The sequence below is a fragment of the Triturus cristatus genome, chromosome 6 (genome assembly GCF_964204655.1).
Source record: "Triturus cristatus chromosome 6, aTriCri1.1, whole genome shotgun sequence".
NCBI classification, from domain to species: Eukaryota; Metazoa; Chordata; class Amphibia; order Caudata; family Salamandridae; genus Triturus; species Triturus cristatus.
Genome location: NC_140589.1, coordinates 1,369,242,091 through 1,369,268,404, shown reverse-complemented (window position 1 = coordinate 1,369,268,404; position 26,314 = coordinate 1,369,242,091). Strand labels below are relative to the sequence as shown.

Here is a 26,314-nt window from a genome sequence, read left to right as displayed (position 1 = left end):
ACAGGGCAGAGCTGGGCATAGGCAGGCCAGCACACAGGGTCACTCAGCAGAGTGAAAGTCCTTTCAGCCACTCAGCAGGCAGCAGGTCAGTCCCAAATGGTGGTTCCTCCTGGCACACTGCAGTCCATGCAGTGTCTTCTTATTTCAGTTCAAGCAGTTTCACTTCAACAGACATGGGGGTCACAGCCCCAGGAGTTACAGCACAAAAAGTCTTAGTTCTGCCCTGGCACAGGGCCCTGAGCCCAGTTTAAACCAGTTCTGGGGGCACTTTAAAAATATAATTACAGTGCACAACACTCCCCATTCAAAGTGTACGCCCTGGCTCCAGACACACCACACGGGGGCGGAGCCATCAGTGTGGAAGGCAGGCACATCCCTATTCAGGTGCAGGTGCTGCTCCTCCCACCACTCCAAATGCAGACCAGGCCTGTTCAGCCTAGGGCTGAGTCACCCAGGCAGGGCAGGTCACCCGTCAACTCCCCAGTGACTGGCTGAAGGGAATGCACATCCCGTCTCCCCCTGTCGGTCAGCACCAGACGGTCAATATACAGCAGTCAGGCACAAAGACACATAGCATACAGAAATACCTACTTCTAAAAGTGGCATTCCTAAAATAGTAATAATAAATCTGCTAACACCAATAAGCAGCATTTATCAGCACTATTCCAAACATACCAAACTTGACCACGCTACACCTCTCATGTCAGGCATTTCCGCTGAAGCACATATCAGGGAATCCCCAATGCATCCCTATGAGAGGGCAGCCTCACAGCAATGAGAAAACAACTTTTTGCCTTCCTCCTGGATTTTTTCTGACCTGTTGTGATGGCAAAAAGTTCCGGGATGACCCTGCAAAAAGGGCCACGTTCAACAGTAAGCCACATGAGACATTCTGCAGTCCTCTGCAGTGTTGTATCTTTTAAAGCAAATTCTCTATCATCTGTTTATCACATTAACATTTTTATGAAGACCAGATATTAGTGCGTACTTGCTACCCTGCTGTTTAGTCTGTATGCTGCAAACTTGGAGCAAGCATTGGTAAGTGCATGCATTTCTCGCCCTCACCCCGCTCCCACTCCCACTCTTCGTGCCTGCCCCTAATCTGGGAAATATATATGTTCCAGTTTTATGGTACTGTTTTCTTGGACAGGACACAAATTGGGCTCCAAAGATCATTAAATGCTTTAGCCCTATATTGCCATGAGGACAAGTTGACTATTAACAACATTTAGACCAGTGTTGTGATCATTGGGTGTAAATACATCAAAAGGAGAAATGTTTTTTCTATGACTTTGAAGTAGAAAAAGCTTTCGAATATATATGTACTTCGGGGTTTAGCATGAGCAAAAGGGAGGCCATTATAGGTATTTGTCCTCCTTAAAAATAAAAGCAGCATCATTAAATCATGTCTTTGCTGACCAATGAAGAACATCAGAGGGTCCTCTGTGACACTTATAATTGAGGTAATTACAGCCAAGCTAATGCCCGCTTTAATTTATGGCATTGAGGCATTCCCCAGATAATTTGACAAATGGCTTGATCTTTCTTGCCCAGTGTTTGAGCTTGAAACTGTTTTTTGGACTGCCAACTAGTTCCCTCATGTCTCTTCTTCGACTAGAATTTGGATTATTGATACTTTTACAAAAATTTGATTGGCTCACTGCGGGGTCCTACGATGGATTCGCAAAGCAAACCTATTTACACCCTAAAGTATACAAAAAAGTGATGAATGAAATGCTTGTATTAATCTCAGCCACGTGTAAATTAGTTGGGCCGCATCCCAGTCCATCGTTATGTTGCACACTATACCACCTCAGTTGGTACCCAGCCATATGCAAATCAGTCTTGGCCCTGCTCCAATGAGAACCGTCCAGCCCAAACTGCCGGGCCAGGTCCTTCGGTATCAGAACAGAAGCATCCCTGGACCGGTTTTGCCCTACTTGGGACTCATCAGCCAGGTATAGCTTGGTTCCAGTGACACTGTGCACAGGACCCGCGTCTGGGCTTCAACCCTCTCCAATGAGCTTGACCTTTCAAGTTCAGTTTTGTAACATAGAACAGTTCCATATTAGCAAAGTAGGTGTGTATCGTTGGTGGAGACTATTCCTTAAGACACTGCTGTATTTGCTTCCATCGCTTAATAACTTGTAGATGTGGAGACTTCATAATTATACTTCAGTTTTGTGTTTTAATCCCATTTGTTCAGAGTGAAAAATATTTTGAGCTTAAAGTGTAAAGTTAGTGCATAGAGACGTGAAATAAACTGTTCTCCCTCCCTTAACTTCAGTAATATCTGAAGTACTCACACAGCAAGATGTGAAACGTTTGTGTGTAATGTTTTGTGTGGTAAAAAGTTTATTTTTCTCTTTTTTGAAACGATATTATTAAAGGTCAATAATTAGTGTAAGTCAGCATCACACAACTTGAACTCGGTCTTTTACTATACCGAATTTAACACATTCAGGTTTTATCTAAAAGATGATACGTCTTACATTTCTCCCTTGCTAGTAAACTTGTTCAGTAATATGGATTTCACCTTTGTGTGCGTACTTTTTTGTGACACCAGGAGGGATTCCGATGTACACCAAGAGGACAGGTAAAAGACATATTGTGTTTTATAATGCCTAGGTACCCACCTGGGGGCGAGGTAGCAGAGGAGAAAATTAAAACTGAAAGGCTAAAACTCCCCTCTTTATGGAGTTATGGTAAAGTTGGGGTGGATTTGAAGTGGAAGGGTGTTTTGTTATAGTCCCCAGTTGTACATATTTTATCCTCTGGCACCGTTAGTTGAATAAAATATAGCCCAAGGGCTGTCCGTAACCTATCAGTTTCTTAAGACTTAATTATAAAGGTTACACTTTCAAAGGACAAAAGCATTACTCATTTATCTGCTCATGTCTTCCAGGTTTATCTTGCAGATTATGGACTTTCTTATAGATATTGCCCCGAAGGGACCCACAAACCGTATAAGGATAATCCGAAGAAGGGCCATAATGGGACCATAGAATTTACCAGCTTAGATGCCCACAGGGGAGCAGGTATTTTTTTTTAATCTAATTTCAGCGTTGTAATTATGGAATGCATAATCAGGCGTAGTTAACTGACGCACACTAGCGTTTTAACAGCATCAGGTTTGGTTGCGTCTCTGTGGCATTGAAGTGAACGCTGTTCTGTTGACTCCGCGTGACACTCGTGCGCATTGTTCGTAAGGACGAGAAGTGACCATGGCGGGGAGCGCCATTATATTGGAACCCTACAAGTAAAAGAAAGGATGACTCGAAAAAAAATCTGCACGCATACGTTTTCAAAAAATTCCATCTTGTTTCAATTGACTTCTTTATTTGTGGAATTTTATCTAGTGCTGCTCATCGCCTTTCGTTTAATTCAGAGCGCTGTGTCGCAAAGGTCAAAACAGTTTTAGTAATAAATAAGGTATTAAGAAAAACATCTTATTTAAATGCTAGATTTTTTTTTTCAAAAGTTAATTTTCATGTTCTCTTATTTCGCTTGCTTTGTTCAATACACATTATGTAGATTGCTGCCTTTGACCCCCGTCATGTCGTCGTGTTTGCACCGATCAGCTCCTACAAAAAAAGTTAATAGTTCCAGTGTTTTCGATTGTTAACTTTGTGAGACATTCTACTTTAGCCGTTCATATATCTTACTTACTTAAACTCACTTTGATGGTATTGGAAACACATTTGCAGGCAAATTACATACATAGCCCTTTTATTGGATATTGATCGCTGTGCCTTGCATTCTTAGGCAGACTTAATTCAACAATTCCCTAATTAGTTAAAGTCATAACCTATGTCTTGTTTTCATTTACCATTAATTAAAGCTTGGCTGTTTATTACACTGCAGTCTGAATCCGATAGCAGACCCACAGAGCCATGGACAAGAAGGTAGGTCAATATTGGAGAAAGATGGCGCTGAGTCCTACGGATGGCCGCATGGCTCACAATCGATGTGGTCATTGCAAAACAACGGTTTTCTTTGCTCTGTCAGCTCGAAAAAAAATCTATTATATTGTTATGCCACTAGAAAAGAAATGCAATTATTGAAAAATATGACCTGCCTTTCAAAACAATATTCTTTACATTGACCCTTTCTTCTCATTGTGAACATCACAAATGAAAGCTGCACTTCAGAGAATTCTCCACACGGCAATAGCTACCACTCTGTCGCCATAAACTGACGCTTCCATGCAAGCTGTTGGTGAAATAAATGACTTTTTCCCATTCCGCTTTCTCCTAAAAAAGATAATTGGCCGTGTAATGCAAGCCCTTGATTTCACCTCAGTAGTTTGGTGTTGGTCATTAGGGTATGAAATCAGTCTGCCGGCTGCCAGGCACTTTTGTGGCAGCACCTGGTGGTAGCTTGTGATATCATTAGACTTCACACTGTTATTGCAATGGTAAACCACAAATATAACCAAACAATATTTGGTATTTGAATGGTTGCACATGTGGTGCATCTGTTTAACCCCTCCCCTGCTCATGACGGAGCCATTCCGTCATGAGCCACAGTTGCCGTGTGCTCATGACGGAGTGGTTCCGTCATGCCGCGGCCGTTGGCGGCCGCTCCGCCCACGTGGCGCTAATTCCCCGCCTGTGCGGGCGATTAGCGCCGTGGGCGGAGTCATGATGGAACCACTCCGTCATGAGCACAGCTCAACCGTGGCTCATGATGGAGTGGCTCCGTCATGAGCACAGTGCCACCGCGCTAAACCCCCCCCCCCCCGCGCTGCGGCGGAATTCCCGCCGCAGCGAAGGGGTTAATAGCTGCTAGTTGTCCAAGGACAGCCTTGCCCTTTGAGTCAAACGCTTGATGCTGTGAAATGAAGGTCACAAGTTTGAATCCCGTAAAGGCCAACTCAGCCTCCCATCTTTAACAGATTGGTAAATTGTGTGCCTTTATGTTGGATAATTAGCATAATCGGTCATTTACAGCCTGTGTTGACCATGGGGAAAACAAATTACTCTGGGATCCCATAAATTGGGTGCAGTTAAAGGGGACAGAGTCAGAGTCATGGAGGGGTGCAGTGTTCAACAGTCCGCTTATGTGTTATGTTTGGAAAACACCACCCACAAAGAAATTAGCAACAAGTGAAATTTGGTTGTAAATGTGTTCTATTTTACTTAATTGCTCACAAAAAAGACTGATACTAGGTGGGGTTAAGCGATGTTTTAAGTGGGCTGAAAGAGGTTTGGGTCTCAAAGGGACTGCAGCTTAAGGTGAGTAACTGATCATCATTTCAGAGGTATGGCAGTGGCGTAACATAGGCCCCTGCGATGCGGGGAGATCCCTAGCTCGAAGAAGCCCCCCCCCCCCCATCACAGTACCCTGGACTAAGAACTCCTGACCGGATCCAGAGGGGGTCTCTATGTAGTTAGCAGGGGGGCCTCCTCATGTTTTGTTACGCTAGTGAGGTATGATCTCTGCAAATAAGGTCATTGCCATATGTTTATGATCTCAAATACTCATCCTCCTCCTAGTTCTCCTCCTTCCCTTGGTGGCACTGCCCACTCGTCATCTCCTCCTAGTCCTCCTCTTCCTCCTTCCCATGGTCCTTCTCCTCTTCCTGGTCCTGTCCTACTCTTGCTCCTACTCCTGGTCCTCATTCTTCTGTCCTTCCTACTCCTCTTCATGTTCCTTCTGGTGCTTGTTATTTTCTGGATCCTGGCACTGTCCTTCTCTTTTTGTTCTCATCAAGGACATCCATTCTCATACTTCTGGTCCTCCTTTAGGCTGCGGTCCTGTTCTCCTGGTGCTCCTCTTGATTTTGGTTGTTTGGACCTGGCCCTCCACTTCTCCTTCAACCTCCTGGTACTACCATTAGAGGTTCAGGTCTACATCCTCCTGGTCTGTCCCCTGGTGCTGCTCCTCCTTCTGGGTCTTCTTACATGTCCTCCTCTTCATGGGCCTGTTCCTACTCCTTAGCCTCTTTACCCTCTTCCAGTTTTTAAACGGGCCCTCTTATTACTGGTCCTTCTTCTCCTGGTCCTCCAGTCTCTGGTCAAGGTCCATCTCGATTGTTCCTCCTCCAAATACAATCCTTTTCTTGGTTCTTCTGGTACTCCTGTAGTTTGCCTGCAATAGGGGTCAGCAGAGAGGGCATCATAGACAGACCTCTTAGAACAGCCACCCTCCCAGGCACTAATTTTTTTAATAAAAGAAATATTGGATATAAAAAATGAATACGTTTTAAACAAACCAAAAATACAACAAAAAAATGTGATGATGGTTTTAACTTCTATAAAGCGCTGATTATGTATTTATGTAATTATTTTAGGCCCTGATGAAGTCCCTATAAGGGATGAAACGCGTTGACTGGGTCTGCCAAACAAATGATTGGAAACTGGTCAACAATAAAGAATATTGTATGAAATAAGTACCTGCACCTGGAGATTGTTTGACAACACAATGAAAGACTTTACATAGGAATATTTAAATCTTGAGTAATTGCAGCTAAGTGCAATAGAAGCTTTGGATATATGAGAAAAATAAAGAGAGAAAATGTTGCTCTCCTACTAAAAAGCATTCCTGTATCTAACACAATATTAAGGTCTCCACCATTACCTCCCTATCTAGGCATGTCATGACAGGTGATAGGACCTCTTTAATGAGCCTCTCCCAAGTCTCATTGGGAACGTTGATCATCGCTAGTATGAGTGTATGGCTGTTCAAGAATACCCAGATAGCATGGGGTCTCCAAGCGATTTAAGGGACTGGATTTAGAACTTTCCCATTAACGGTATGGCCACTCCTCCCCGCTTGCTGGTAACAAAGGAGAAGTGTGGCCTAAAAGACAATCTGCACCTCAAACGGTACCAGTCACATTTGAAGAATTTGGTCTCCTGTAAAAGGTAGATTTCACATACAGAATCTTTAAGCATTGTGAGAAGTGCTATGTGCTTGGCAGGGGCATTGAGGAAGGCTAGTTTCAAGCATAATAGTATAGTCATATGAATCGCTTCGGTGAGAGCTCACGTCTGTCATGCCGGGCCCTCTTGTCCAAAGAAAGCATACAAAGTTTTGACGGGAGTCTGTGTGCGAATTACGATAAGCCAATATTTTATTCTCTGGGGGTATTCCTTAAAATAAAACCTAAAGTCAAAACAAGTTGCATACCTCCCCCCCCACCCCCCCCCCCAAATGGAAATCGGACTTTCACAAAGTTGACTACCAAAATAGCCTCTTGGGAGTGGTAAAGTTTATTTCATGTTGAGACTTGTCATGCAGTCTCTTTCTGTGCCCCGATGCAGGGTTGTAGTGAGGTTGTCAGTCTCCCGCTGACCTCCAGGTTGTTTACAGTCATCCTTCTACAGGCTGAGCGATCGCTTTCAACCATTGGAGGGTTCCGTTTTTAGTGAAGATCTTCATCTGCTCCTGTTAGATCTCTCATACCCCACTGTGAGAAATTGGATTATTATTCGAGAAGTTCAAGTATCCAGTTCACGTAATATTCACAATCCCTGTCACGCTGAACCACTAAAGTCGCCAAATAAATTTGAGCTCAGTCTCTTAGGACAGGTTTAACTTAGAGGCAATGTGTAAAGTATTTACGCCGTATTAAAGCAATAAAACTCAACATGCAAGACAATAAAAATCCCCCCAAAAATTAGAAATATACAGTGAAGTGTAATAAATAAAATGACAAAAATCCAATTAGAGGAACTACAGATATACATTTTTTAGGTTATAAGTAGAAATAGCTCCAAAAGCATAAAGTGCCAATGGCAGTCAATGGTTGCAGTAGAAAAGACTTAGGAGCAACTTGAAGCAGACTGCTTTGGAGTGTGGGTCGGATACACTAATCATGTTTCTTCCTGGTCAACGATTTTACCTTCTGACTTTAGTCTTTTAAGTCTCTATCCACTAGAGGAGTACGCATCTAAAGCCCTTCAGGACATCAGGGGAGGCACTTAGCGACTCACAAGGTGGCAGGCAGGCAGAGGCCAACAGGACGGTCCAGTCCAGGTCCAATTGCCACTGATCAGCTGGGCATTTGCAGGAAAATACCTTTTGTAGCTTTTGTCTTTGTAGCTTTAAAATAAGGCCACCCTTATGACACTTGGAGTCCACTTCTTTGTTTTAGGTACAAAGGAGAGGGACCAGATTCAGTCCTCTTAGGCGCTTCTCAAGTTGAAGACAGCAGGTTCCGTTCTCTTCTGCTCTTCCTTAGGTCCAGGAGTATTCTGAATATGATGACTGGAGGTGCCACATTTATGCCTGGCACCAGCTAGATGGTGGGAATTACCCCTGAGGATGCCCTAACCAATGGGGTAAAGTACCTGGGGCTAACCAGTCCCACGTTGGACCTTTTCAAGATGGCTGAAGTCTTTGACAATACTAAACTTGGGCTCTGAGGCAGGGGCTGTGTGTAGGTAGTGTACAATGGCGATCCAAGTGTCCTCCCACATCTAAAATTAAACTCCAGTTTGATGCAGCCCCTATACCAACAACCACCTCAGAGACAGGAGTCTGGTATAACAAAACTGAGCTTACAGCAACCGTACAGTGAGTGGATATACACAAATTGCTTTGGCATTCTGTTTCTCTCCTTTAAAGTGTGTCCCAAAAGTTTTATGTTAACCTAGCAGACATGTCAAACAGGATGTGACACTGTTATATGAAAAGGGTCCCACTATGATTTGGGTCCTACAGATTGGGAAGGGAGCAGAAAGGCTCTGTCCAAGTGTCAGCCAACATTTGCCTGTGACGGGAAGGCTTCTTGAAGTGTCCCAAATGCCACAGGAAAAGTCCCAGCAGACCTGTCAAGCAGAATGTCACTGAGGCAGGACATAACTTTTTAATTTAAAAACAAATCCTCTGAGTCCCCCTTCGCATATTCTGTAAGGTTTAGAAGAATCCCTTCTGCCTGTCCTATTGTTTTGTTCCTGGGAAATAGTCCCCACCTCTTTCGTGCCTAGTTAAATGCTAACTACTAATTGGCCGAAGTGGGAGAACAAAATGCAGATTTCGTATCCAGTCACGTGAGGCAGGGCAATTATAACTTTTATAAAGTTACTTTTCAGTAATATTTAGGACAGATCAGACTTCACCATTGAATTGAAATTTTAACAACTATTGAAAATAGTTGTGTAATTATTATCACTAGTCCCATTATCAAAATACAGGACTAGTATTTAATAGTGCATCCCAGTGTTTTCCTATGGAGCAGCCAAACCGGCTACAGTGAAAATGGCTTTGATGGCTTTTTCACTGTAGGGAGATGTTTAACACTCCACTTTTACATGTCTTACTTTTAAATACCATACACCCTGACTTTATGAGCAATAAGGCAATATGGATGACTTATATTTATTTTAAAGTAAGGTATAGGCCTATTGAGGGGTTATTTTGACAGGTGAATTTTCAGTTAAAACCTGCACAGCCAGGCTACTAGTGGCAGGCCGGCAGTCATGTTTTTCTCTGTTACTGTAGTGGTTGGCACAATGAGTGCTGTTGCCCACTGGTGATATTTTAGTAACCGGTTCTGGGTACACTGTGGTTGCCATATACTAGAAAAATATAGTTAAGGTAACTATGCCAATCAGGAGTATACCTATTTTACCATGTTGAAAGGAGGAGCACGACCACTTTACCACTGGTTAGCAGAGATAAAGTGCACAGACTTTTATAGCCAGCAAAAACATGGTTCAGCAAATAGTAAAAAATAAAGAGAAATGGGGTGACCCTGCAGAAAGGGCAAGTTTCCAGCACCCACCTTCTATATGATCCTTCTCAAGTTTGCTAATTGCAGTTCTCCTGTCATGACCAGTTTAGTCTATAGAGGGTTTGAGAGAAGTTTTTTGGGCTGGAAATCTTAGTCCATCTTCCTAGTTGACTGCTAGTGAAATATGTTATCTTGATTAAGTGAGGGGGTATCAGTGCCCCTGGAACCCTTAGTGTGGCCAACAACGTGCTGAGCTTCAGTTGGGGTATGAATAGAGTGTGTATCACTGTGCCATAGAAAATTAGGCAGTAGGGGCGACCTCCCCTGTATTTTACTCTTTTTTTTTTTTTTTTTGTTTTCCTCAGGAAGTTAAGTGCTTGTCTGAGCAGTCACTGTTTTTGCACTGTAATGTGGGACAAATGTCAATATAGCCACAGCTTTGCACCCTGAATGTCCTCCTTCTGCTTGAAGTGGTGGACACATGTCAATATGTCTTGGAGTTGGTCCAAGAACCTGAAGGCTTGACCCACACAGTCTTTTCTGTTCTGTTTAGATGGATGACATTATTTGGTAACTCTGGCCAGATGTGCATGAATGACCTTTCGATATAGCTTTCAATGTTGCCCTTTTCTTTATTGTGGGGAACGCCCCTGATTCTGATGTTAGATCTCCTTGATCTATTTTTGAGGTCTTCGAGTTGGCATTGCAGGTCGATGTTTTGCTCTCAAGTCTAGCACCATGTGTCAGAAGGACTCCAGTTCCTTTTCTCTGGCATCCCCGAGAGACATGGGGGTGTAAACTCGTTGGGCCAACTATCCCACTTCCTGTTTCATCTTCTTCAGATCCTTTGAAACATCTTTGTGCATTGTTGCGAAATCATTTCTGAGTTTGCTGAATAAATCGTACATGAAGGCGCACGTGAGTGCACCTCTGCGGCTCCCTGCTAACGGTGTAGAATCCCTGGTTAGATAGATTATGCACCAGAAAGACTGCTACCAAAGGTAAGTAATTTGTTCTGAAATACATTTTAATACATTTAAGGTCTCATCTACAGACTGGCAAGAAAGAACTCATGTCCTCACACACATACATACAGATAAAGAAAGGGGCTGTTGGACACCTGCTTTCACCCATTGAGTACTGTAGTTAAGCTGGCTTTAGGAATTGGCTGACATTTGTCTATCAGTGCTGGTGTCGGCCCATATCATTTTGCAGATGTGACCCACTCAAAAAAGTTGTCCGATACACTTTGGCATTAATGCCTTACTTTTTATTTATTTTTAATTTGAAGGGCCCTCTCTACCCTACCCCTCCCTATGCCCCGCCCCCTGCCACTTTCGCTAGGGGTTGTCCCCTCCCACTAACCTCTTATGTTGTTTATTTAATTTTGTGTCTTCCCCGTTGTTCCCAAATTTCCTGGCAGTTGTACAGTGCGATTTGGATGCCCTCTTCTTTTTTTAAATTTTTAAGTGCTGCATGCTCTTTATATTTTATTTTTCGCTTACTGTTATAACCTGCCCGTGATTAAAGTAAAAATAGAATCCACTTGCTTGTGGGTCAGGACGTGCGCTCATGTGTCACAATGCATACCCACGCGGTGGCCATCTTTCAGTGGAATGGCTAGCATTCAGGCTGTTATCATACAAGGCACGACTTGGTGAAGTTGTCTCGTTAATCTGCCTTTTTCAAAAAAGTGGCTTGAAACGAAACTGTCACGTTTGGTCTGAAATTGCACAGATATGATAGTGAAGTGTCAACTGATGAACATCTGATTGCAAATATACTGCAAGTGAAGTCTCTGGAAAAAGGGTCAATAAGCGACAGCAGGAAATGCCTTTGTACCACTGGTTTTAGCGATGGGTGAGAAACTAGAATCGATTGGAAGGGTGGGAGCTTTGATAGAAATCAATTTTTGGGAACCCAGCACTAAGGGGATGAACTGTACCAATTAGGTCTAGAAGTACTGCCTACTTAGTCATACTGCAATCGTTAAAGAAAAAAAAATCATGCATCCCGTTTTTCAGCAAGTCACTATTGAAATCTACTGTTCTCCCATTAAGGGGTGGTGTGCATCCTTAGTTTCGAATTAAATGAATTTATATCTGTGACCAAGTTGCAGTCGATAGTGTGGGATTGAAATATGGATTTTGTCAGCAGGAAGTAAAGTGTGCATCTGAGAATGGCAAAACGGTTCACTCAACTGGCGACGCTTCGATGAAGCGTGTCAAAATTCACCGCAGCGATATCCAGGTCAGGTGTCCTGATGTGATGCACCTTGAAGCTCTTTATGTCCTGGGTGCCACACAGCCTGACGTTGGCTTAATGCTATTTAAAAGGTGCTTTGGTGTGGTACTTTCAATGTGATTCATAGTGGTCGGGGGGATGGAATGCTTTCACGTCTATTGGTATACAGCTCACTTTCCTGCTAATTGCCTGTAGCTTTGTGGGTGCTCATAGTCACTGTGTGATTCTGCCATTTTTTATTTAATCGAAATCTTCTCTTTTTATTTTAGGTACAGATCTTCTATTTAGGGAACTGTTGGAGCATTGGGGGGGGGGGGGCAGGATATCATTTTGAATTTATTTGGTGAAGTTTGGCTTTGGTAGGTACTGTCTGGCACTGGGAGGCCCTTGTGGGTTTTCAGACATTCTGATAAGCCCTTATTGAAGTTTCCACGCACGACGTTTATCTGTTGCTACCCTGCTATTATCTCAGCACCAGGGAAAGAAGACATGGACTAGGGAAGTTGTGGTTGAGGGCTGATGTAATTTGTGGTTGTTTAGTTCCTTTTATAAGCGCAGGAAACTCCACCCAGCTTAACCCCTTCTTTCCTTCTAGTTCTTCGTGGGTTGGATGCCGGCCATTTTGAGGTACGGATGCGAGTTTGCTAGTACATTGTAGAACCAGCACAGGAATGCAAGGCAGTGTGGTTGTAGCCAGTGCAGGGCAATGTGTTTCGGGCCATTTAAGGGTAGTATTTGGATGAATTAAGACAAATTAGTTTATTTTGGCAGATGCCCAAGTTGCTCCAAGCAGACCCACCTATAGGTCATTCTTGAATCCAAAATGGCTGATTTCTGCTTCAGTTCCTTGTTTTACGTGCCCTGTAGCATAGATAATTCCATGATATGGAAAATGGTGCCGGCTGGTGTGGGATAGGTAGATCACTTGTCTCATGTAGAACCACCTATCAAGATCAGTTTGTCTAGTGTCGGGGTGCCTGCTGTCGGTATATTTAGTGGATTGCCTTTTGCCTCGAATATGTAGATAATTCCTTTATTAGGTGGCATGCTTTTGGCCACAAGTTATCTGTGCACATAGTGCCAGGTTTGCTAAAGTGCATATGCATATTTGTGAGTAAACAGTCACAAGTGTGTTTTTCCTACACACTGGTCCAGAAGATTCATAAACCAGTTTTGTGTGCAGATGGAGTGCTAGGCTGGCATTGCAAATGCTGCCGTGCCATCTACAGCCTGCCGCTCCATAAATACTAAGGCAGTAGGTGCGGCCTACTACTTCAGTGTCCATGGGCTCATTTGAGGGAGGGACATGGGCTCTTTTCACATCACTTTGCACCCGACTCTTCAACCTATCCAGTGAAGAGAAAACTGTCCTCGTTACCCCTTGTTCCGTCACTAACACGTCCTGCCTTCAGTACACCTGCTTCCAGAGACCTACAAAATGTCAATCAATCAATCAGGGACTTGTAAACACCCTACTCACCTGTGAGGGTCTCGGGAGGGGGGGTGTGGGGGGGTAACACAAAATGTCAACACATCGTCGAGGACAGTAGCTATTGATTAGTGCATATTCATTTTTATACCTTTTGTCAAAGACACTTGTGCAAGGATCCATGCCTGACACTCCCCTACCATCTTCTAAGATCTCAAATATTGCACTTAGGGCAATAAACGTGTGTGCAATTAAACTTGCCGTTGTGCAGAAAATTTTGCATATGAGCAAATCTTTTTTAGAATCTACACATGCACATTTTTTCACAATGTGATCAAACACAAATTAAGGGCAAGCGTTTTTGAACCTATCTCAGAGGTTCGGACATTTAAACTTGAGTAGCTACGTGCCCTCATATTGATGGCCAGAAAGTGGCAGGGCTTTAGAAGTGTCAAATGGGAATAAAGCTGGTGGTGCATGTGTGTTCTCAGCACGTGGTGTTAGAGCATGTCCATGGATAGATGGTGGAAGTTGGGTGTTACATATGACTCACTTAAGACTCCAGCAACCCTCTTAAACGAGTATTTCAGCACAAAAAGTTATTTAAAAGGGTTCCCCGATTTCGGATCATCTGGGCACTGGGGGCTGTACCGTTAACTGTTGTTCCTAGCACTATCCTTTCTATGGGACACCCCACAAACAAGTAGGCCCCCTTTCCAAGATTTACGTTAATCGCGATACAGCTGTAAACAGGAGTATACACTTAAGCGGGGGTTGCAAGCTGGTCGGGAACACTTTACTGGTGAAGTGTTTTACCGGAAAAAAGTCTTGGTGACATGTATGTGGTACAATTTGCCACATGTTTGAACCAGTGTCCTGCTATGCTGTTGTAATAGTTCATTACGGAATTACCCTGCCCTTCGATAACAGTAACTCGAGGTGCAATATTACCGAGGAAGCATCTCCGCATAACTCTAAGCAAAGCCTGAGATTTAAAGGGGTGCGTCCGTTCACCCCAGACTTGCGCACGGGTACCAAATGCACTGCAAAAATGTTTTATATATTAAAATGACTTTAGTTTTTTCTTTTTTAGTAGTATTGCAAGTTCCTTATTATAAATACTTTAATGAATCTTCGTTACTGTCGAGCATTGCAAAGGTTTTAACAAATCATGCAATCAAGTTATTATTATTGTGGGTACCAAATGACACGTGAATGAAACTTCCGGGCTGTTTTGAGAAATACAGGTACTCGTGAAAAATACATGGTGAAAAAGGTTCTTCTGTAAATGTATATGTTTTGCTTTTATTGAAGGATTTCTCTCAAATTATTCTTTTCTTAATTCTGATACAGGGCTGCCGCCCACACGTCAGTGTAGTTTAAGAGCAGAATTTCTCTAAAGCTTTTTAGCTTATTTATGAATACTTTCAGGTGTTAAAAGGCTGTGGTTTATTAGCAGTGTTACATTTTTGGCCCGTTGCTTGATAATTAAAGAGAATTATCTCTCTGACCACGGTACCTTTTTAAATGTGTTACATTGTTAGTAGTGTTAAAAAGTAATATTTGGATCAATGCAGCCTATTGATTTTTGTAGATTTTCTACTCACCGAGGCATGCAGTCGATACCTAATTTCTCAGGAGATATACTGCGTTTAACTTATTGAGCTTTTTTAAATACTCCGGCCTTGTGCATGGAGTGTGGGAGGCCTGTTTAATTTGCCGCCATTGATGAGCATTAGGAGGGTATGAGCTTTTAAATTGTACCCCTTGGAACACACGGTTTTCTGTGCAATTAATCCAGAGGCAGTCTTATTACTTACTTCATTTATAAATGCCAAGGAGCCTCTCGCGCCTGCGTCTAACGCATCTCAACCGTTCTTTTCAAACACGAAAGTCGGCTCTCTCCGTTTACTTATTTTCTTATACGCTTATTTGTGAGGTAATGCTGCGTCATATAACAAAATATATTTGATGGCGGTATGTATCTGGGCGAGCTCCAGTTTGATAAACTACTGTAAATTTTCCTGTGTCGCATCAAATTTTGACGGCAACAACCATTATTATAATCAAAAAGTCATCAACTTGGATTTGTAGAGCGCGACTAATCGCCTGAGAGGGTATCCAAGCGCTGGGTTCTTGCTGGTTTCATTTGAAAAACAGTCCTTTTCTGAATTCCTCTGTTTAAAAAATTGCATTCCGACTTCCACCAGAAACCTGTATAAAGAGAAATAAGGTTTAATTTAATTGTTGCCTCTATGTTTGTTTTAACATGGGAAGTTAGGAATATGTCAGCGCTATAGAAACATCACGCTACAACTTTGCCCTCGAACTAAGAGAAAAACGAAATTCCCCTTTGCATTTGATGGCCAGCCTGTTCCCCATAGATGGCTTTGGGCAGACAGAAAGCTACATCCTGAAACTGTGTGCGTGTTTGTACCATAGTGCCAATAACGGCAACAGTAGTCAGTTTACATGCAATAAACCACACGGCACCTTGTTAGTGGAGAAAATTGCTGCAGGTTTATTTGCATAACAAATATGCCAATATGGTGGGTTATCTTACGGGCGATCCCAGGGCAGGCCAACCCTTATGCCGCCTGCCCGTCTGATGAGCCAAATTACACAGTGGCCGTCGCCAATCGGTGTTTACCAATTCTTGGGAGGGGCCACCCCTCCCATCAGTGGACCACCAGTCCACACCCTTACTCACGCCACCCAAAAGGTGGGTGGAGCGTTCCAGGCAGCCCCTGGTTGCTCAGACCCACAACCGTCCGTAGGACTAACGGGGCGCCGTAGTTCTTCCAGGGGACAACGCTAAGACATCCCTGGGTATCCTTGGCTTAGCACCATACTGTGCTGCTGCATGAAGTACCCCTTGGTAACTTGCAGACTCTGGATCGCCCTGTAACTCCTCCTGCAACACAAAACAATAGGTTAGAAATTGTACCCTCCCCCAATTCTCTTCATTGTCCGTCCGCAGGGTACGCGGTGGGGCGGGGAAGGCGAGACTGGCAGCGGACAAGCGGCTGCTCAGTGGGCGGGGGACAGTATAAGTACCCCTGTCCCCCCTCCCACTACCGGGGGTGGCCGGCCGGAAGTCCCCTGGTCCCACGCCCAGGGAAACTAGGAGGCCGACTCCAGTGCCTTCCTGTGGCACTAAGGCGGCCGCCCTGTTGAGGGGCCACTGTGTGGCCCCCCGGGCAGCCTTGACATAGTGCCAATATCGGCAACAGTAGTCAGTTTACATGCAGCACAATACATCAATAAACCACACGACACCTTGTTAGTGGAGAAAATTGCTGCAGGTTTATTTGCATAACAAATATGCCAACATGGCGGGTTATCTTACGGGCGATCCCAGGGCAGGCCAACCCTTATGCCGCCTGCCCGTCTGATGAGCCAAATTACACCGTGGCCGTCGCCAATCGGTGTTTACCAATTCTTGGGAGGGGCCACCTCTCCCATCAGTGGACCACCAGTCCACTCCCTTACTCACGCCCCCCCAAAAGGTGGGCGGAGCGTTCCTGGCAGCCCCCGGTTGCTCAGACCCACAACCGGCCGTAGGACTAACGGGGCACCGTAGTTCTTCCAGGGGACAACGCTGACATCCCTGGGTATCCTTAGCTTAGCACCATACTATGCTGCTGCATGAAGTACCCCTTGGTAACTTGCAGACTCTGGATCGCCCTCTAACTCCTCCACAGCTCTGGGGGTGGCCACCGTCACAACCAGGGCCCCCCACCAAGGTAGGCCTCTTTACTTACAACATGCTGATACCGGGCCTCTCCCAGGTCCAGCCAATACAAGTCTTAGCTCATACAGTACCGGAGGCCACCATGCCCCTTCTGGACCGGTGACCCCATCCTTTCTAAACTCCCCGTGGATTTTTGACTGATATGACCTGAATCAATAACTAGGTGTTGGTTCAGTGTTAACATTGCCTGGCTGAAGAGCAAACCTTTGACAAACCACTGCTGCCAGGAAGTGCCAATGCGGGTGGAGGTAAGAGTTGACAAGCCCGCCTTACTTCCTCTTATTCAGTTATTTGAGTCTAGCACTAGTCGGAGTATGTCCATCGCATTCCGTCAGTCACCACCCTCTGTGAAGCCTTGCCCCCCCAAACTTCTGCTAGTATACCAGGGAGCAAACAGAACAGAGTGAACCAGAGGGGAACCAAAGTATAAATACCTCTCTTTTTGAATACTGGGAATGCCAAGTGTTCTTCTAATACTTTGTAGCCCAAATGTGTTTAACCCATGGGTTTCCCCCAATCATATGGACCATGTCGCCCTAGTTGGATGACAACTTCCACCCTGCATAGCTGCCAGCCAAGGGTATAGGGCGGGAGAAATTGCACATGATCTTGTTCCTCGACTCCATGGTACTTGTTTCAACGACCTCAGAAAGCTGAACTGCTAGGCGGACCGACCAGGATCTGAACCTGTGACCTGTGGTCGAACCCAAGCCCCTTTCCGTTCTGACACTCCACCTGTCTGCGAACTTGCCTCACAGGGCAGATTTCAGGCACCATAATCCACTTGGACATGCCTCAGCTAGAACACATATCTAAAAGGCCTGCAAACCGGCTAACCACCCACGTTGCAGTCCGACTGTTCGCTGACAACTCCCACGGTAACTTGGCTTAACTGAAGCAACTGGTAACATGCCAACAATAAAATCAATATGACTGCCAAATGTGCTCTGGAGTTGTCCGTATACGTGCTCCATCCCCTCCAACTCAGCACTAACCAGGCAACCCGCACTCTTGGGAATGGCACCCACCCGCACCAGCTGACAAAGTGCCTATTCGTGTGTCGCCCACGGCCTTACGTTAATCACCGACGGTACACCTGGAATATGTTGAGACTAGCTGGTTCTACAGCTTAGTGCCCGTTGCCCCGTCACAGGTACGACTTGTCCTAGTCAGTTTCTGGCTGCAAAGCTTTGTGACATTGCCAGCTCCCATCCCAGGCGAAATAAAAGAAGCTTTGCTGCTACCCCTGTGAGCCGCTGCTGGTGCTCATGAAGGTACAAATAGCACCGCTAAACTAGACAGGGAGTGATCCTGAGAATAAAAAGGTATGACCACCACCACCATACCCTGCATGTGAATTACCTGCCATCTGCAGTAGTGCAGCCATAATTCGCCGGCATCTAATCTGAGCAGTATCCTGTTCTGTGCAGTCCCCCACATGCTTCCACTGGGCATCTCTGCCTGATGTAAGTGACCTAGGTACAATGTCTCCCTGCCTGGCGGCATGCCAGTGAGAAATACATCACATACCCCATAAGTACCCTACCTGCCTTTGCGCTTTAGCTAAATTCTTGCCTGGCCTTCCTACCTGCCCAGATATAACCAGCAAAATTGGCTGTACTCGGTCGATTGACCCGACCAAACATCAAACCCACCAGTTTGGGCCAGATAACCTGCCCCCAAACTCACCGGAAACAAGGAATAAGCAGGATACGACATGAAGGTAGGGTATCCCTGGTTGTACTTTAAAATTACATACTGCCCAACCAGATGTGCCCCTAGGAAAGGTACCACAATCGCTTGGATTTGAGCCTCACTCAGCACAACTTTTCATCCTGGACCTACCTCCAACAGGACGTGTCAATGAGCGCGTTGTAACCTTAGGGGTCTGCTGGCTCTGACAGAGAAGTGACAAGATGATGCATGCTAAACTACCCCCAAACTCCCAGAACACCCATGTGTGCGAGCTAACCACCATTGTCTGCAAAAGTTTGCCAACCCATATAATGTTTACTTCCCCTTGATCTAGATGGGGCAGTCCTGTCCAAGGAGTATGTATTGAACCATATGCGTCTAGTAAGTACCTATGAATTGAGTACAACTGAATAATTCATAGTACCTGGTGATTTAAAAAACTAATAGCAGGTTTAACAGCATCAACAGGCATCCTCTGCTTACATTCGGCGTGTTGGATTAAGGGGATACAGTGATAAGGAAGAATGACAGCATCCCATCTAACCAACTGTGGTGGGAACCACTCCTGTTTATTCTAGTACAAATCGTCCCTGTTAACCTGGCACTGCCTGATGTGTGTGACCTAGGTACATGGTCCATGTGTGACAAACAGGGAGATTACAGTCAGGCTAACCCCAATCTAACGAAAAAAGACCCAGCACACGTCTGTGCCCAAATAACAACCATCCCGCATCAAACCGACACGATGGAAAGACAACGGGAGCCAACGGACATCCTTTCAGCATCTGAAGCCAAAGCCGTTTCAGAAGTGAACTGGGACCCCAAGGCCTTTAGCATCGGTGCAGACCTCGGCACCTATGGTGTGTGTGATTTTTGCCCACTTTAGTGTGAGCCAGGCCCCGCGATGCATACTTTTTTCATAGTCGATAAAGCACCGTAAACCACCCTAGCTGCTCCTTGCCGCTGGGTCATCCTACCCTATGGAGCCCTTCTGAAAGACCCGGGAACATTAAATCACCCTCAACACTTAAGCTTAAATCTTTGCTTAGCATAGGTGCTGAAGGCGATGAGTACACCTTCCCCCTGATTCCGGACACAGCGGTGAATAGTCCCAGGAGGACCCGGCTAATATAAAAGACACCAACAGAGCCGAGGGAGCCCTGCGCAAGCTTCAAGGTTTGTTAAGAGTTAAAACTAATCTGCAGGGCTACCCAGCTTGCTCAGGCAATGACTATGGCATAAAAACCGGCCACCAGCACACCGTGCATTTACTAGGTGTCCCGCTCACTGAAAAGCCTGACTGATCACCATACGTAGCGTTAATCTAACGCGCATTGAAAAATACATCTCAATTATACAAATGTAACTGTATGTGAACGCAAAGGTGTTGAAACGTTAAACCTGAGCTCCAGTTACATGACTTACTGAGCGCATGTCATTGCATCCATATATTCACTACAAGAGGAGCACTACCTACAACAAGCCCATCTATTGGCTAATCAGTGCTTCTAATTGCATATGGTGAAATAAGTCCCCATTAAAGCTCAGTTGCCTGGCCAACTGAGAGCTAGCCGCCCCCACCCATAGGTCTTGGGCTCCTCCCAGAGACAAAAGCCACCAGAAAAAGGACAAGCCAAGGCCCTGCAACCAAGGCCCCAACACCAGATCCAGTCCCCTGCTGCGGCACGAAATACCATCAATCGACCTCTCCGCCTGAGGCCCGGCTAACCCACGAGTCGGGGCTGCAGATGCACTGGTCCCGGGGACCCACCTTGGCTGCCTAAAGCACACAATTGCAGGGAAAAAAGTTCTATCAGCATTTGCGGCTATCAATACCCCATAAAATGGCCTCAGGACCGCACCAGGCGAATGAATGGTCCCCTACGGGCCTGAAGAATGTGCGATTCCTCCTATCAGCCAAGTCACTTGGGCTCCCCCGGGATGCCTGTGCTCCTTAGCAAAGCACCCCTGGGTCAAACCGTTCTGGCGAGTCTCAGCTCCGTGGTTCACCGGGGGGGGGGGGGGGGGACTGGAGTTCTGGGGAGACCGATCAGTCTGCTAGACACGTCCCCAACCCATATGTTGACTAGAAAGAGCAACACCTATCTGATAGATGCATAGAACAACAGGAACCAGTCAACATATAAGCCAAGATATAAGCTTTACTCCATCTGTCTTCTATACTTAACGTAAGGTGAACTACCGATAATCCTATTCGGTTCCGGAGTAGTGTGCTACTCCCTGAAAAGCGCATTGACGTCTCGCCTGAGGTAGTAAACGCCATAACACTGCAATTACAATACATACGTCTCTATAGTAGCCCGCTACAATACCCATTACCTTTTGTGCAGCAGGTGCAGTGGCACCGGAGCCCAGCGCCCTGCAGTGTCCCTTGCCCCCTAGTGAATGCTGTAGTATACTACCCTAACAGCTGCTACTGGGGCCATATTCCTTGTTTGCACCAGGGCCCATAACTTCTGCTAACACCTTAAGTGATTGATTTTTTTTTTCTTTTTTTTTTTTGTTTCCTTTTGCTTGATATCGGCCCATGTGCATAGGAGCGCTTAACATGTGCATAAGTTACATGACACAAGGTCAGATAGATTAATTCTATAGACACAGGGAGCCTAAGCGCATTGCATCTTAAAACGCGTAAGTATTGTATTGGGAATCACCCCTGTGCCCAAGAGGGTACATAACACCAGACGTACATGACCGCAAAGCTTTAAACTACCAATCACTCCTGCATTTAACAGTGCAATCAAGCCTCCACCGTCGGTGCCTTAACACACAGAGCTACTACATGGAGTCTCAAAACTGCGACATTCCGTACAAATGGAGACTCGCCGTGTGAGCAATTCCCCCAATGAATGTACCCCCTTGGAAGACTTGTTTTCCACTGTATTTTACTAGCATACAAACCGGTATCTCCGACGACACGCGCTCCGGCGACAGGAGTTATCAGCAACAAGGTGCAATCTCACTTAGATATAAATTGTGACCATAATTGATCTCACATGATTGCAGTAAGGCTTTCATGTGTCCGCTTTTGTGAAGTGCAATCTTAACTTGGACCTGGCGATTGCCTGAGACTCCCTAGACCTCCACCCATCTGCCAGCTCACGGTCATGGGGCAACAATGACCGTGCCTCATGGAATGCCGTAAATATAGAACCCCGTTGATAATACCCAATAGTGCCATTCTGGAGTCGGGAAAAATGACAGGGAGCCCTGACGCATCTAGCATGAAACCGGAGGACCCAGCGACCATGGGAAGCCGAGGTGAGCGCAGCCCACAGCAATGCGGACCTCTCTGCGCCCGGCATCCCTACTGTAAAGATTACTTTTACAATGACTCCACAGTCGCAGGGAGCGGGCAACTTGACGTTATATAGCGCAAACTCGACCCGAAGAATAGGAGCGCTGTACCTGAGCACCGTATTTACATTACATCTTCAGTTACGGGGATATTAAGTGATTTGCCAAGAATCACAGGATGTGGACGCGACCTCAAGGCTCGATCCCTGGTGTTCCAACGCAAGGTCGCTGTACCTGCAAGCCGCTAGGCCTGGGGTAGAGGTATGACCCTGGGACAACCGTAGCTACCAGGAATACCTGTGGATTGTGCAAGCCTGCAACCCTGAAAATCACGGCAGTCTCCAACACCCCCCCCCCCCCCGCCCCCCACCCCCAGGTGCTACCCGGCCCGACCCTACTTCACTTCGAGTTCGGCCAGGATCGCGTGCAACATGGCGGATGGCCACGGCATGGTGAGGTAGCACACCCTCTGGGGGACAACCCACAACCACACGGGGAGACGCGATGTGCACTCCCAGGGGAAGGCCCTATTGAATTTCTTGTGTACTTTGTGTGCTCTAGTAACCTGCACACGTCACCATTTCCTATGTAACGTTTGCTTATGTAACATGCTCACATTGTAATTTTCCTCCTTATGTGTCATTACTGTTCCAATTGTGGAGCGCTCAGACTCTTACGGGTAAAGTCCGCGCTATATCTCAATTGCATTCAATAAATCACAAATAGATGAGCTGCCCCTGTACTGGAGGACCCCCAGGTTGCTGTGCATTAGGAGCCGGGCAGAGCCATAGACAGACAAGCCATGCTACAAGCCATCATGGCCGTTGCGCCGGGGGCGAGAGACGGGGCGCGCGGCACGGGCACCCCACGCAGGGCCCACCCCCAAAAATGCCCATACCTCGGAGGCCCTTGCCGGAAATGGCGCAGCAGAGCCACAATACAATTCCAAGGGCTCAGTCCAATCAGAGCCTCAAATTGATATCCTTTGACAGTTTGCTATTGAAGGACATCAGAGAATAGAGTGTGGAAATGTGCTTTTTCCTTCTGCAGCTGTTACCGTATCTGGAATCAAGCTCTCCAGCTGGCCGATCCAAAACCCCACTCCCCGGTCACCACTAATCCCAACCGCCATCGCTAGCGGCAGCCACGGCGACCCTGGGGCCCGGATCGGACTGGATACCGTCCGTCCTGTGACCATAAATGGCTGGTAGGGGGGGTTGAAATGCAGTTGAGAGCGTGTCCTGCGGTCAAGACCGGACTGCGTGAACTCTGCCATAAATAGCTCGCTGAAGAGAGCCTCGGCAGCACCCGCCCGCACCCAGATACCCCTCCGGGCCATAAAAATACCCCAGGGCCGGAAACGTAGTCCCGGGAGGGGGGCCCTCACGCGACCCATGCAGTTGAAAGCGTGTCCTGCAGTCAAGACCGGACTGCGTGAACTCTGCCATAAATAGCTCCCTGAAGAGAGACTCGGCAGCACCTGCCCGCACCCCGATACCCCTCCGGGCAATTAAAATACACCCAATTAAAATACCCCAGGGCCGGAGACGTAGTCCCGGGAGGGGGGCCCCCCTCACGCGACCCGCTCCCACAAAGGCCCCCAGCTGATGCTGCCTTTGTGCCTCACCTCGCCCCCCAAAAATGTTTGGGTATTTAGCAAAACAGTGTGTATTATCTCATTCACTATTTCTACCAATCACATGCCTATGGACGCGACCCCGAGGCTCGAGCGCTGGTATCCAACACCAAAGTCTGCAGTCTAGCCGACGGACCACATCTCTCCCCACAAGCAGGGGGTGGGGTAGAGTATCTCTTGCTGCTACCCCGTCACACACTACACACACGGGACACTACCCGGGTGGACAGAAGACGGACCGTGGCGCATGGAGCCGAATCGCCCCCCCCCCCCCTCTCACAGCGGACACCCATCCAATGCAATGGCCTGGCAGTGCTGCTTAAGCTGACGAGAGGAAAGGGGAGGCGTAGCGGGGGGTGGAGGGGAGGTTACAGACTCACCATGGCACAGCTCCTGCGCAACCAGGGACACGACTAAACCGGCGAGACGGGCAGCCGATGAGAGAAAGGCGAGAGGGGCAGCGGACAAGAGGCTGCTCAGTGGGCGGGGGACAGTATAAGTACCCCTGTCCCCCCTCCCACTACCGGAAGTGGCCGGCCGGAAGTCCCCCTGGTCCCACGCCCAGGGAAACTAGGAGGCCGACTCCAGTGCCTTCCTGTGGAACGAAGGCGGCCGCCCTGTTGAGGGGCCACTGCGTGGCCCCCCGGGCAGCCTTGATATTCCGTTGATATCCTTTGAAGCTGGCAAACACTGGTACATTGGATCAATGCTAAGAAATGGAGCTGTGATGTCTTAGAATTGTGCTTTCTCATGGGTCGCCACCAGCCCATTACTTTCTCTGGCTTTCAGAGTACATGATTATCAAAAACACTGAAAAGAATTTTAAATGAAAAGCTTCGAAGGATGACTACCAAGATTGGAATGTATTTATATATTTTAAACCTCCATTTGGCAGCACTCCTAACTGGACTGGCACTCACCAATACCGTTCCGCTGTGGGTTTCAAGTGAAACACGACTCAGTGTTCCTCCCAGTGCATTCTGGTCAATGTGGTACTTTTTCAAATTTGAAGTACATCCTGTGAAGCAAAGCTTGATAACTATTCATTTCTTCCAATATTTCATTATCTTGGCTTGATAACTGTTCATTTTTTCAAATCTTTCATCTTCTTAGCCCTAGACATGTGTTTTGCTCTTTAGGAATTCTTCAGTGGAGCACAGTAGAAACATCGAAGCTAGGCCATATAACATATCCGTGATGATCAGGCTTACAAATGTAATAACACGTTCATAATAAAGCACTGATATTAAGACATTAAATTTATGATTTTAGGAGTGAGAGTCTGTGTTTTAATAAGCAAGTTCAATGGGATAGTCTTTGGAAAGCCTTTAGAATTCAAAGACTAGACCAGCTCTGCAGGTAATCCCGGCCCTGATACACCTCCATAAAAAAATTGTTGTCCAAAGATTTTCATCTTTGATTTGTGTTTTGGGATCATTCGAGAAGTAATTTAGCTTGGATAGATATTGCTGATCCGGGCCGAATTTTTCTGGACCACATTTTTAAAAGTGGCGTATGTGTTGCAGTGGTGATGTAATATTTCAGGAACCATGAGACCTATATATAATCGCCGACTGGATGAAGGAAAGCCGACCTAAGTTGAACTCAGACAAGACGGAGATCCTCATCCTCGGATCCAACCCCTCCGCATGGGACGACTCATGGTGGCCCGCAGCACTGGGGACCCCCCCGGCCCCCACCGACCACGCATGCAACCTGGGAATCATCCTAGACTCAAAACTCACCATGACCAAACAAGTCAACGCAGTCTCCTCCACCTGCTTCAACACCCTCCGCATGCTCTGCAAGGTCTACAGATGGATCCCGACAAACACGAGGAAAACAGTCACCCAGGCCCTAGTCAGCAGCAGACTCGACTACGGAAACGCCCTCTACGCCGGAGCCTCGACGAAGCTCATCAACAGACTGCTAAGAATCCAGAACGCCTCTGCATGCCTGATCCTCGACGTCCCGCGCCGCGACCACATCACCCCCCACCTGAGGAACCTGCACTGGCTTCCCGTCGACAGGAGAATCTCCTTCAAGCTCCTGATCCACGCACACAAGGCACTCCACAAGACCGGACCAGCCTATCTCAACAATCGACTCTCTTTCTACGTACCCAACAGGAAACTCCGCTCTGCTGACCACGCCCTGGCCATGGTCCCGCGCATCCGTAGAACAACCTTCGGAGGCAGGTCCTTCTCCCACCGCGCCACCAGGATCTGGAACACCCTCCCCCTCTACCTACGACAAACCGAAGACCTGCTGACCTTCAGGTGACAACTCAAGACCTAAGTAGTCTTATAGAGACATAAAATAACTCCTCAGAGTAAGCCTTCTGCCATTTTCCAAAATGGCAGCTATTATAGAGGAAGAAGACTTAATGTTTAACACTCTTGTTTTAGACACATTTTAATAGTTCCCTTTATTTGTTTCGGCAATTGCTCGTGGTGCATCTGCAGAATGTTGGACATTTGAGAAGGGCATATCGACTGGGACATGTTTTTATAGCACAAGTGTTGCAAGTGCATATACGTGTAAGTTCAGTGGCTT

At 46.4% G+C, this 26,314-nt stretch overlaps 1 protein-coding gene across 1 annotated transcript in view; it reads left to right on the top strand.

Moving 5' to 3' along the window:
* Window positions 1–26,314, top strand: part of VRK2 (VRK serine/threonine kinase 2) — a 370,448-nt gene that overhangs the window by 164,855 nt on the left and 179,279 nt on the right. The window contains exon 8 of the mRNA XM_085612369.1: window positions 2,906–3,038. Coding sequence (XP_085468495.1) covers window positions 2,906–3,038 — 133 coding nt within the window. The remainder of the gene's footprint in view (window positions 1–2,905; window positions 3,039–26,314) is intronic.